This window comes from Atta cephalotes (assembly GCF_000143395.1).
Source record: "Atta cephalotes unplaced genomic scaffold scaffold00048, whole genome shotgun sequence".
NCBI lineage: Eukaryota > Metazoa > Arthropoda > Insecta > Hymenoptera > Formicidae > Atta > Atta cephalotes.
The window spans coordinates 437,423-451,417 of NW_012130112.1; the positions used below are offsets into that span (position 1 = coordinate 437,423).

The window sequence follows — 13,995 nt, forward strand, 5'->3', positions numbered from 1 at the left end:
ACACCTAATACGTATAATCCTACTGAAAAAAATCACGTTTCAGTTGCATACAATCAATATGATTTACATGTTTTAATTACAATCAACGGATTATTCCAAACCAGTACATGATTTTTTAAAATTACTTTTTTTAAAATTAACTATTTTTTTTAAATTAATTTGAAAAGTCACATAATGATATGTTCTTTTTTCTTCTATTTTTATCATTCAATTCTTTAAGATTTGACAACTATAAAAATCATATGATGGATAAAATTATTTCTAATATTATTTCTAATCATGTGATTTTGAAATTACGTCATTTAAAAAAAAATCATATTGATTTGGAACAATTCGTTACATAATTTGTATGTTTTAATTACACGATTTTATGTAACGTGACATAATTTTTTTCCGTAAGGAAAGTTTCATTAAAATAATCTGAATGATTTTCGAAATTTTTAGAAAAAAACGACTTTTTTTTTATTTTGACATCATATACGTTTGAAATTAAGCTGTTTCAAAACCATATAAAGTTTTTGTCTTGAGATTTTCTTTCCTTGAGGTAAATTCTTTTGTGTGGGGAATCACTCCTTAAAATCTTTTAGCGTACTTAGGACACATCCTGTATAATGTAAAAGTTTATAATTTAAAAATAACTATAATTTAAAAATAACTATAAGCAACCGTGGAATGTGTGAATCCTTGCATACGAGTACGTTTAATTAAATTTAATACTTGTGCGTCTACGCAGAGAAATAATTGAAATTCCTTTTAGTTATATCTAGCGCCAGTGAACCACTTGTCGGATGGATCGACAACATATATGGACCATCAGGTTTCGTAAGGAGTTTGCTACTTGGTGTCGCAAGATTTATACATTGTAATGGCAATCACAAGGCGAATATAGTGCCTGTTGATTTTACTGCAAACGCTTTAATTGCCAGCGCGTGGGATGTCCATAATCAACACGGGTATGATCAAGTTCATGATTTATATTATTGTAACTATAAAAAAGAAAATATGAGGAACATAATGAGTACATAAGAATATTATGTAATGTATTCAAAGAAAACAATTACATATGTAGTATATAATATACTTCGACTATACAAGTTGTCTCGAAATTTGCGAATATTACAGTAAGAAAGTTTTCAAAAAATTAAATAAAAAAAGTTATTTGTGAATGTTTATTTTAAAAAATAATTTATGAAATAATAAAGGTTTGGCCAATTATTTAACTCTTATATAAAAACCTTTACATCTCACAAACTACTGCTTGAAATAAAAATTCACAAATAATCTTTTTACTTAATTTTTTGAAAACTTCCATTCCATCTGTCCATCCATCTGTGGTATTTTGATCCGCGAATTTCAGGATATCCTGTAGAGTTTTTATTAGAACAAAATATTATAATCCTTATAAGCTCCTTATTTTATTAAATCCTTGGTAGTCTAAAGGCTTTAGAACGTTCGTACGAAATACATGAGATCCAGGTTCGACACCAGATCGATTAATAATATTTTCCGCAATAAATTTATTTACAATTTTTCAGCACATCTTTTTAATAGAGTGCTTGATTGAGCATCAAATTATTAAAATTGTTTGTCAATTTAATTCGTGATATTTACAGAAGTTTAATTGCGTTTATAAGTTCGAAAAACCAATTTGGCGCGCAGTTCGAATTAATGACTATATATAAATATGATATATATATATGTGTATATCTACATATATATATTGTATATATGTATTGGGTTATCCGGAAAGTGCCGATTTTGAAGAAAAATTGAAACGCAGAAAATTTAAATTTTAATATACATTTATTAAATTTAAATCTTTTGCGGCACGAACTTTCCGGACAACCCAATAGTAATTCAAATTGAATTATTGAAGCATTAAAAATCTAATTTTGGCCATTCTATTTCTTATTATTGAATATTCAAATGTATGGGTCAGTAAGATTTTTATTGTTTATTTAAATGCAAATTTACGTTCTAGGCGGGTCAAGGATATGTTAATTTATAATTTTGTTCCGCCAATCGATGGGCCTACTTGGAAAGAATACATTTATGTACTACTTGACATCAATAAAGTGTATCCCTTGCGTAATGCTATATATTTACCATTAATGACTTTTTTCAAACATGAGATATCATACAGATTTTGCGTTTGGTTCGGTCATTTTCTTCCTGCTTTACTTTTGGATGCTGCCAGTATCTGTATTGGACGTAGCCCGAGGTATCAAAGGCTATTGCACATAAAAGTTCTAATCGTAATTATAAAACTGTAAAACTGTAAAAAGCAATAAATTGATTGGCTACTGTGTTGGAGCTAAGCGTTGCTGCATCCTGGGGGCTTATTATGATTCTTTAGAGTGAAAATTACAAAAATAAGTAAAGTCATTAGGTCATTAACCAATGAAATTATAAATATTCTAAATTCGATCACTTTCATAATTTTCACCTCATTTCAAAAACCATAATAAGCCCCCTGTATGCAGAAGCAATGCGAGTGAAACGTCATAACCATGATGGAAGAGATAGCATGGTACAGTTGGACGGTATATCTCTCTCTAAATCTTTGCCCTCTCTATATGTTCATGAGTTTCAAGAGCTACAACTGTGAAATGCGAAACATGAAACGCTATTCATAATCCGTTTTTATTTTAAAACTGTCTTAATATAACTTCCTAATATAATGTCTTAACATGTTAATACAGTCCTCGGATTGACTTACGACATCTTAAGACTTGTACTTAAGACAGTTTTAAAGTAAGAATCGACAATAAGAATCAATTGTGAATACTGATTCATGTTTCGCGTTTCATAGTTGTAGCCTTTAGTTGAAACTCATGAACATTCATAGACAAAGATCCATGTTTCGTGTCGTGAAGTTGGTACTGAATCTTTTCTTGCATAAGAAAATATTGGTAGATTTTCGTCTTGCCAAGTCACACAGCCTTGATAGTTTCTTTGTTATGCTTATAATATTTCCTTTAAATCTCTTACAATTATGACTAAAATTTTTACGTGCATTGACCTTAAATATAAATACTGTGTCTATTAATGGGTGCATTTAGTCTATCTACAATCATTCATTGAGCGTTCGGTGAACGATCATAGTACTGAATATATCCATTATATTGGCCTAGTTCGATAACTCATTGGTTAATTATTATATTGGCCTAGTTCGATAACTCATTTGGTTAATTCTTAACCAAAGTACAACTCGTTTCTCATCTCTTTCGAATTCTAGAATTGGAAAGAGACAATGAATAAGTTGAACCTCGATTAAAAGTTAATCATGAATGTAGAAGGAACTTTAATGTATATATCATAATAGTTTCTATTTAAATCAAATAAAATTACACCGATAATATGAACAATTTTAACAATATTCAATATATTTCAGAATGTGGAAATTATATATGAAGGTAGATAAATTTAGTAAAGCAATCGAACCTTTTAGTAACACAGAATGGAATTATTCTACTGACAATATTCAATCAATGTGGGATAATCTCAATGAGAAAGATCAACAATTATTTAAGTTTAACATGATGGAATTTAATTGGACAGAATACTTAATTAATTATTATCAGGGCATACGGTTCTATCAACTTAATGAAAATGATAGTATGTTAAAAGATAGTCGTATGAAATATGCAAGGTAATAAATCTCACTTTCGATTAATCTTAAGTTTCTCGTTTTTATTTATAGATAAAATATTTAATTTTAGGTTTTATTGGATACACCAAACCATCAAAACTATATTTTTCTTTATAATCTTTTGGATCATCTGGTTTATGTTTAGAGGAATGTTCGAATAATATTTGCTTTAAATACGATATTTTAAGTATGTTATCTCGTCATTATTTTATTTTATAAGATTTAGTAATATTTTTAAATATTTTTAAATAAACTAATTGCATCGTATATGGCCTACTTAAGTTTTATGATCTTTTTGTAATCTTTGCTGAGTCTTAAATTAAAAACTGATGATCAATATAAGGAAAGAACCTTTCTGAACATTAAAAAGTATGAAACATTTCAATACTTAAATAAGTTGTGATTTAAAAAAAAATTATAGCACTTAAGTCATATTGGATACACATGTATACCACCTTGATCAAAAAGTTCCTGGAATTACCATCAGGTGATGCTCTGAGTCAGCTGATTTGAGTTCTGTTTTTTTGGTTAGGTTGCATCTATCATTGACATTCCCACCAAATTTTATCACCATAGCTCGACATTTGTAAAAGTTACGCCATCTTGAGTACATCTACCTCTGCACGTATTTTTGATTTTTTACAGTTTTAAAAATGGAATTGAATTTGCAACAACGAGTTTGTATTAAATTTTGCGTTAAAAATGGATTCAATGGTGTGAAAATCTTGGAAATATTGGGAAACTTCGGCAGTGATACTCTAAAGAAAACAGCCGTTTATGAGTGGCATGAAAAAACCATTACGGGGAACGTGTTTTAACAGCCGAAAGGAGATAATGGAAAAATCGAAGAGGGCTCTGATGGCTATACCGACAATAGAGTTTCAGAAATATTTCGAGAGCTGGATCAAGCGCTGGCATAAGTGCGTTGCAGTCGATGGGGAGTACTTTGAAGGGGACAATATCACTTTTGATGAATAAAACTTGTATTTTGAATTTTCTGAATAAATTCCGGGAACTTTTTGATCAAAGTATAAAAACAGAAGATATAATATATTAATAAAATAAAAGAAATCTAACAAAGAGAAAGAAACTATAAAATCCAGTTATTTTATATCTGTATTTTAAAATCTTTCTTAAGTAAATGGATTAACTATAATTAATTATATTCCTTAATAGCACACTTTATTTGAAGGACAATTCTGGTAAACATTATTAATATATTAGATATAGTAAAAAGAAATCCATTATTTTTGCATGAAATTGAATGGAAAAATAATGGATTTGTTTTTACTACACCTAATATAGGGATATTCTCTGAATGTTCTTTGAAACATCCCTTGGAGATTTGTGCTATGGGGATTATTTGATACAAGGTATTTAAAATTTAAATGTCAAAACTTCAGGAGGGGATCGAAAAAACTAAGAAAACTAAGAAAAAACTAAAAAAAAGATCGTGTAGAGATATGCTCGTTTTTACTTCGTTTTGGAAAAAAATTGCAAAAAAGACAAAACATAGTTTTTATTTTTGTATTTTTTCGTTACTTATTCACATTGTATTTATTCACTTGCTTCGAGTATGTTCGAAAACATTGCCAATGTCGAACATAAGGGTGTTATCACATGCAGCGTAACTTGCATACTAACGTAATTTGCGTCAATTGATCAAATCATATCAAATATCAGGTACTACGCGTTATTTTAATTGAAGTTTGATTGGCTGAATGCAAGTTATGCTTACGCAAATTACGTCGCATGTGATAACATCCTAAGGCTGAAATCAGATTACGCATTGAAGAATGAGATTGAAGAAAAATTGATGTTTGACTAATCAGAATAAAAGGAGCCAAAATTTCTTTGTTCTCATTGGTGAAATTCAATCTTTAATCTCAATCTTCAATGCATAGTCTGATTCCGGCCTTAGGGTGCCATATAAAATTGATCAGTCAATTATTTCTCTCATATTGGTTAATTTTCTACAAATTAAGATCGCTACGACTTCTATTAGACCTCAGCTTAAGCCGTAAGAAATTGATCAATTACAGTGAAATGTGAGAAGCATTAACTATAATTTGTTCATTTCTATAGCTTAAGACTTAAAAATTTATTGCAGATTCGGGCTTATAAAAACACAAATTCTCTGCTGTAAAAATAAAAATTATATTAAAAAATAATTTGTTTTTAAAGCAGAGAATTTATGTTTTTAAAACAGAAAATTTGTGTTTTTGAAACAAAACATCTAAGGATATATTTACACAACTTGAACAGTCGTATAAATATATGCATAAAGAAAATTATCCAATCATTTCTCTTATAAAGTCACAGTAAAATATAATTTTCTTCTGGACCTCTCTGGATCACTTTAGACTTTTCCTTCGTTGTTCATCTTCAGATAACAAATATTATTACAATTTATCGGCAGAAAATTTTTTCGCAAACGCATTTCATGCTATAAACAGTACGAATAAACTACTATTGTTAAAAAAAGAACATTTTTTTGGAGATATAAATACTGAATTTAACTGGGGATATACAAAGTGTTTATGTAATTAAATTAATTTTGATAAACGGATAAAATAAATAAAATTTATATGACTTTTGAGATTAAAATTATATGTATAATAAATTTATAAACACTTGAAAGATCTTTCAAACATTCTTGAAAAGATTTATTTAATTATATAAATATTTAAAATATTTAAAATATTTATTTAAAATATACGATGTATATTATATTAATAATAAATTAATATATATATACATTTCTTATTAAATATTCTCAAGATTTTCTTAAATATTTTACTTTTAAATATTTTTATGACTATATTTTCAATATAATCAAGTAGATTTATCAAAATTTATATAGAATCTATGTAATAAAAATCAGTAATCTTGAATATGTTTTTCGATCTTGCAAACATAGTTGGCCTTCAGTTTTTTTACACAAGATCAATATACGTATGTGCCGGACTTCTTGTAACGTCAATGTACTCGTACATGAATAAGAAAAGACGATCGATGCAGCGTGTATTTCTTTAATATCGTGTCACGCGAAGTGATAAGAATAGACGTGAATTTCGGTTAGATAAGCCAATACGTTACATCGTATAGATAGATTTAAATTTTTCGATTAAATTTCTCATTATATCAGTATTTTTATTAATAATACTCTCTCTGTAAAGAATCATATTAAAAAAAAAATGTATTCTTTATACCTTTGTTTAAAATTAAATATTGCCAAGAAGTCATTAATAACGACACACGAAGCGACACACTAAGGTGACTTCTTGATTCATATCATTAGGCCTATTTGACCTAGAAGACCGCAGAAACTATTAGTCATGCTGTTTTTATCTCAGAAAGCTGCCTGGACTGCGTTTACTATCATTTTCGAACAGTTTCTTTATAAACGCAAAATATTCATATATAGAATAGAAATTATTTTATCAAATTTTACATAATTCAAGCATTTTCATTTCTTATAATCAAATTTCATTTTAAAGTGAGCGCCTGCAAAGTGGATCGCCTTTTGATTGGTTCAATCACCAATGCTGCTCCCATTATGCGCAATGCTTCACATTGCTTTTTATATGCTCTTTACTGACTCGTTTGCTTTTTTCGCTTTATCCTTTCTGTCCAGATATGCTTTTTTATCTTCCGTTTTATAACCGTAGCCGCAGTTCTACTCTTATTTTTCTTTCTAAATGCGCACATGTCCGCACGAGAAGTCTCAACCCTGCAGTGAATCTGCGAGCACTACAAAATGTTTAGTTACGACGACAGCGACGACGACGATGGCGATGGCGGCGGCGACGGCGGCTACCACCGCGCGTAGTCGATCGATGGTCTAGTGCCACTTCGCGCGCGCACTCCGTCCTGATTTCCCTCACTTATCCCCTCCCAGTCCCATCCTAACGATCTGTCCTTATCGTATACCTTTTCGGGATCGGGATGCAAGGAAGGCCTTTTCCGCAATCCAGCTGCGAACGAGCACATATCCCTTTTCTTGCTCATTTTATTTTGTTCGCTCTTTTCTATTCCATTCTAGTTGCATTTTCTGTGCAACCCTTTCCTTATCTTTCTCTGCCTTGAGCTTCTTTTCGATATCGCATTTCGCATTTTTTTATTATATATCTTTTTTTATTAAATATCCTTCGTTGATTCCTTCTTTTCAAAAGAAACTTTAAAATTTATGTATGCAATCGCTTGTCTCAAATTCTTATTTCAATTTTATTCTGATTTTGAATAATCAAAGATTCGCACATGTTCTTTTAGTGCCACTTTGTACGATTTTCTTCGTATCAAAGTGTTAGTTACAAAAAATTCTTTTTTCTAATTTTTGCATATGTTCGCTAAATCGCTTGATGTTCTCTACAAAAATGCTTTCTTTAATAAGGTTTAAAAAGGTTCGTTCTTTTAATAATTCGTTTTTTTTTCATTACGTTCAAGAGGTGAAGTTCTTTAAATTTCCATCATAAATGGACTAGTTATCATGAACATCTCATCGTCTTATCTTCTGAAAAGCTCATATGAAAAAATTGTCATCCCTCGATATATCCTCCATCTTATATAAGTGAGCTTTTTTTCTCTATAACCATCTCTTCTTTTTTTACTTCTTTTTTCTCATTCTTCTATTCCTTTTCTTTCCACAAAACAAATGTCCGTTATATAATGTCCTTCATTACCGTTGCTGATCTAATCGCAGCCGTGATAGTGCTTTTTAGTTTGGCTCTTTGCGAACATAAAACGTTGCTCCTCTTCTGCAATCCGTTTGACCGACGCGCGACGTAGATATACCCCTCCTTTAAAAATTTTGTTCCCTCTTGATGGCTGCGCCAAATTGATCATTACTGTGGTTCTCTTGTTTCAACTTTCTCAGTCTTTCTCTTTCTTTTTCTCTCTTTCTCTCCCATTTTTGCAACCTCTTTTTTTTCCTCCTTCATCTTTCTTCTCTTCTTTCCTTCTCTTCTCTTGCTCTTTTTTCCTTCTCGCTTTGACTCCCTTTTCACTCTTCTTTTTCCATTCTTCTTCTTCTCGTTGTTTTTCTCTTTTCTTCTTTCTCCTTTACTAATGTTCTCTTCCTCTCCGATTTTCCCACTCTCTGCACATCCCCTTCTTCCACCTCTTCTCCCTACCACGTAGAACAGCAGTCGAGCGGTCGCAGTTGGAACACGCCAGCTTACGGATCACGAGGGGTCTGTTCGTCCACTGCTTCCATCCTTGCAGACGATTCCTCTTCTCATTCCTTCGAGCGCCATTCGGCCTCTCTTTCTCCCCTTCTTTCTTTCTCTCATTTTCATTTCTTGCCTTTTCTCTCCTCGCTATCTCTTCCTATCCTTGTATTCTCCTATCTTTCGATTCTTCACATTCTCGAGAGACGGACTTTCGTTCCGCCATCGCACACCACTCGATCTACGATATTCTAAGTGGATACAGCACATATTGGTCAGACATCGACGGACCATACTGCCGTGGCATCCAGTGACATCGTTGCTCGTGCCGTTTGCATTCTTTCTCAGTTGTCAATATTGCAACGGAATGGCACTTTGACAGACTGAAGAATTGCGACCATACACTGGTTAACAGGAGGTTAGTTCACACAGAAATATTCGCTTTTTGTGAATACGCGTCTCCATCTCCAAGCTTGACCAAGCTTGTAAGTTTGCTCGATAGGAGACCACCGAAAGAGCCGTTGCTCCGAAGTCCATTGACAGTCTGCGAACAGCGTAACGACACGCCCAGGGTGTGAAATGTGCACTATCGAGTGTGCCTAGGGCAACGATTAATCTTGTTTAAAGCTGCTAGATCAATAGTACCATGAAGAAAACTCGTACGCGCTGAAATTTCTCGCTCGGCCAGGAGTTCGTATCATTGTGCGGTTCGCTATCGCATTTTCGTATATTTAGAGTGGCTGTAGAGTGCGATAAATTGTCGTGTTGAGATGTGTCGAGACATGCTGTGTAGAAATTGTGACGTTTCTCGGATTGATCATCATCATGTAGTAGTGATGAGCTATTAGCGAACTAAAATTGACGATATCTATTATGTTTTTATTGTTCAACAATTAATCATATTAATCAGAGATAGTAACAGATAATATAATTAAGTTCATATTAATTGACGATGATCATTGAGTCGATTTGGTAATCTCTACATGGTTAATTGAAGATAATCGAGACAGTGGTTTATATTAAAATTAATAATCTAATTAATACTGATCACAGTCGATGTCAGTAGTAAATTTATTATACAATAATTAGACTGTTAGTTGATTTACAGTCTAACAAATTAATTCTAACAAATTAACTGTAGTTGTTAGTCTTCCCGAAGCTTCAACGAAGCAATTTCTGCTGCTGCGCTGGACGAGGAAGTCGGATTCCGCTTTCGAGCGTAGAAGGACGCACGTAGCGACACGGTGTGTTATATTAAATCGAGGCAACTATCGATTTTTTACGTGTGCGCCTCGTCAGCTTGAATGTCGAGGATGAACGGAAACATCGTGGTAGATACCGATATCCGATGGATAGCTAATTGGGAACGAGATTATGTATTCCAATACAGATTAAAGAGAATACGTATTTCTTTATGGCAGTTCTATCGTCAAATAGATGATAATAAATGGTGCACCAGAACACATTTCAGTTTATTGTAATTGGAATTTTAATAATCAAATCCAGCTAGTGTGCACAAATTTAAAATAAAAACGCTTTTTAATTGAATTTTAACCATACAGCAATTTTTAATCGTCGATTTCTATTAGAACATTTTTTTTCTGCGCTATTGAATACAGATATAGAACATTCCAGAATACTCATCTTTATTTTTATTAAATATTTCTTGATAAATAAGGATTTTTACTATTTTTAAAATAATTTTATTTTGACAAATTAATTAATTTTAAAGCATTACAAATGTCGCAACATAAAAATGACAGACATTACAGAGCATCTTTTTTGTAATTGTTAAATATTATAATTATATTACTTAAAATTTATAATTCCTAGGTATTTAATATATTTTTATTAAAGGAATGTGGTAATTTGAAAAGATTTCTCTTGTAAAGACTATAAATATTTCATTAAATTTTACTTTTTTATTTACAATTTTTATTTTCAAAGGGGATTCTAAAATCCGTTTAACTGAACACAGTTATTTTTCCAGACATTATTTTTTTAACTGTCTTTTTAGATTTTAAATCCTCACAATTAAAGTATAAAGTAACACAATCAAAACTGTTCGATTTTATACCGAAAACAAAAAACGTTCAAGAAATTTATTAAATGTGTTTTACTTATTTTTAATCCAAAATCGCGACTAGAACTGTCAACTTATGCAAGTGTTTGTTTCATGTAAAAATTGTGTTTGTATAAAATGATAACGTTTTGGATTGCGGATTACATGAATAATGTTCTTAGCATTAGGCTTAGATACCTAATATAAAAAATTAGTGCCTTAGAAAATTTTTGCATGCGTGTGCATGCAGTATTGATGTAGTAGTATGCAGTGGTGTGTCCATGATATATAAATCGTATATGTATATTGAATAAATAAAACAGCGATCTCATCGAAGTTCGGTTTTCACTTTAGAAGTAAAGTCTTAAATAGCTGCTAATATATTTAAATTCAAATGATTGAAAAATTCAAAATAATCTGTAATTAAAACCAAGGATTTAGTGCGTACTGTATACAAAATTGATAGTTATCCAAATTGTACGAATTGTATGAATTATATTGTCTATCATTTCGTAGCATTGCTGCTCTTAAGTAATAGAGTAATTCTATTCATTGGGTCGAACGAAGATACTAAATTTGGAATTTTATAAACTGTGGACGATAAGTTGTTCTTCATTTTTCGAAATCTTTGGTCTATCAACGAAAAGTCATATCGATCAGATCATGGACGATATTTTTTGCGTAAAGCATATACATATACATATTTATAGTACAGTAAAAAATGAAGCGTGCATGGGGCTCGACTATTGTTGTAAAATCAGTTTACGTTCGAAATGGAACAAGATTTCTGTGCCATACTTTGTGAATGGTGTATCAGCGACGGCATCGCCATTTAAGCTTTTTACAAAACGATTTATCGACCACGGAGAAGATATAGCACGTCGCGCTTTAATGCACGGCAAAATCTAAAGTTGCAATTTCTTTAACATTGCGCTGTCGCAAGTTTACGAAGCGGAAATAAAATTTAAATTGTATACGTGTCGATCAATGTTTACTTGAGATCTCGTTTATAGTTGAAATATTTTGTCATTATGGACGATGAGAAATATAAGATATTCTAACAGTTGTTCAGCTGCAAATTTGTTAATAAATATGGAACATGTTTTTCTTAGCAAAAATTATTTGACGGCAATTGTTGAAACAACTATTTAATTTTTGGCAATGTTTGCATGATCATTTTAGTTTTGATTAAGATTTTTATCAAACTAATCATGCATTTAATTTTTGCATGTTATCAAGTGTTTCCGTTATAAATTTTAACCGCTATTAATTATAAAAAATAAATATGAAATATATAATTATCATTTTAATATGTATAAAATCTTGTTTACTCACATTAAAGTGACTGTTTTTCTATTATAAGTGCATAAACTTTAAATTTATCAAAAAATTAATTTCTAAATATTTATTATAGATCATGTATAATTTTTTATCACACGAGCAAGCTAATATTTGCTGTTGCAGACTTTGAATTTGTATATAAATAATGCGAGAAAATCTAGTTAGTCGGTATTAAACTTTTAAAATTGAAAACATAACTGACGTAGCACAATATGAAGTACGCTGGTATGCTGATAAATAGACCGATAAAAATCAATCTATTTATTCCTTCGCACAGTTCGATACAGATAGTAGTCTATGACGTACTGGTTCAATCTTGATAAAAACCGTGACCTCGTGTAAACGTATAAAAATAATGTGGGTTTTACAATCGGATCTAACTTTATCTCTCCTATTCCCTGCCTTGATTCAAATGTAAAAATTCGGCTATATAAAAAGAGACAGGAAGAAGTGCAATGTCATCTTGGAAATAATCGACCTATCGTATATTCTCATGTACTCAAAATAATTCACAATTTTCTTCCCCTTCTATTCTCTTTTTTATATTTTTTCTGCAAATAACGTTCGCGTTAAAAAGGAAATTAACATGCACTATTTTGACAAAGATAAACGGAAACATAGAAGAGGCGACAAAATTCATCGTCCGCGAAAATTGCCATGGATTGATGAAAGTAACGTGCGCTATGATAATAAGCGGATCAATATATACCATATTTAATAAGCACATGAGATAAAGGAGACCGTTAATATCGAGCTGAAAGCATTGGCATATGCCTGGAAATTGGATTGACATGGCATTTTCTATCATCAGGCGAAGTGCCACCTCCATCGCAGATAATAATAATATTTCTGAGAAAAGTAATGTTTTTTTAAAAAATTGTTATAAACATAACTGGATAATAAGAGAATTACATTTAGCGTTATGTCAATTGATTACTATGATAAAACTAATCGCTCTTTTTAATTTTTCTTATTGTCCAATTTATTTTACTATTATACTAAGAAACGCATTTAGTTGAATCAATTAATCTTTTATTTGGATATGGACTAACAAATCTTTCGTTAATGTTTTAATTAAAGCAAAACAATTGATTATTGTAACATTTTTAATTGTTTCTGATTAACATATGATAAACTTGTTTATCAAAAATAAGTACAATGTTATAATATTCAAATGTTTTGCTTCTATTAAATTATTTTATTGCATTAACCATTTGCCCACATTCAAAGAATATTGATTCAACTAAATCAATTTCTCAGTGATGTCTATTCATCTTTAAGATTTTAGAAATATATCTAAAACACAAAAATGCTTTAATATTATAATTTAATATTATTATTAATATTATAATTTATAAAATTATTTTCTTACCTTCATTAATTTTAAAATTTATAAATCTTAGACATATATTATTAAAAATTTTGTTATCTGCTTTAAAATTCAAGATTTAATTTTAAATAAAAAGAAATAATTAAAAATTATAAATAATTAAAAATATTAATTAAATATTTTTAATAATTTTTTACCAAGTACTATCAACATACAGAAAAACAGCAAGAGAAAAAATTGTTTATTTTCTTCTCATGGAGTTTGAGTTCTGAGAATTTTTTCGGAATTTTTTAGTACCGCATTTTCTCATATTGGTAAAAATAATTACCAATAAGAAAATGCAGTACCAAAAGATTGATAAAAAATTCTGAAAAAATTCTTAGCGCTTTATAAGAAGAAAATAAACAATTTTTGTTCTTTTGTCTGTTTTTCTTGTAAAGTT

General features: G+C 30.3%; 1 protein-coding gene across 1 annotated transcript in view; it reads left to right on the plus strand.

Moving 5' to 3' along the window:
- LOC105622777 (putative fatty acyl-CoA reductase CG5065) overlaps window positions 1-9,398 on the plus strand; it is a 29,175-nt gene extending 19,777 nt beyond the window's left edge. Inside the window, exons 6-7 of the mRNA XM_012204189.1 lie at window positions 758-953; window positions 9,293-9,398. Of these exons, the coding sequence (XP_012059579.1) occupies window positions 758-953; window positions 9,293-9,398 (302 nt within the window). The remainder of the gene's footprint in view (window positions 1-757; window positions 954-9,292) is intronic.
- Window positions 9,399-13,995: the final 4,597 nt, after the last annotated feature.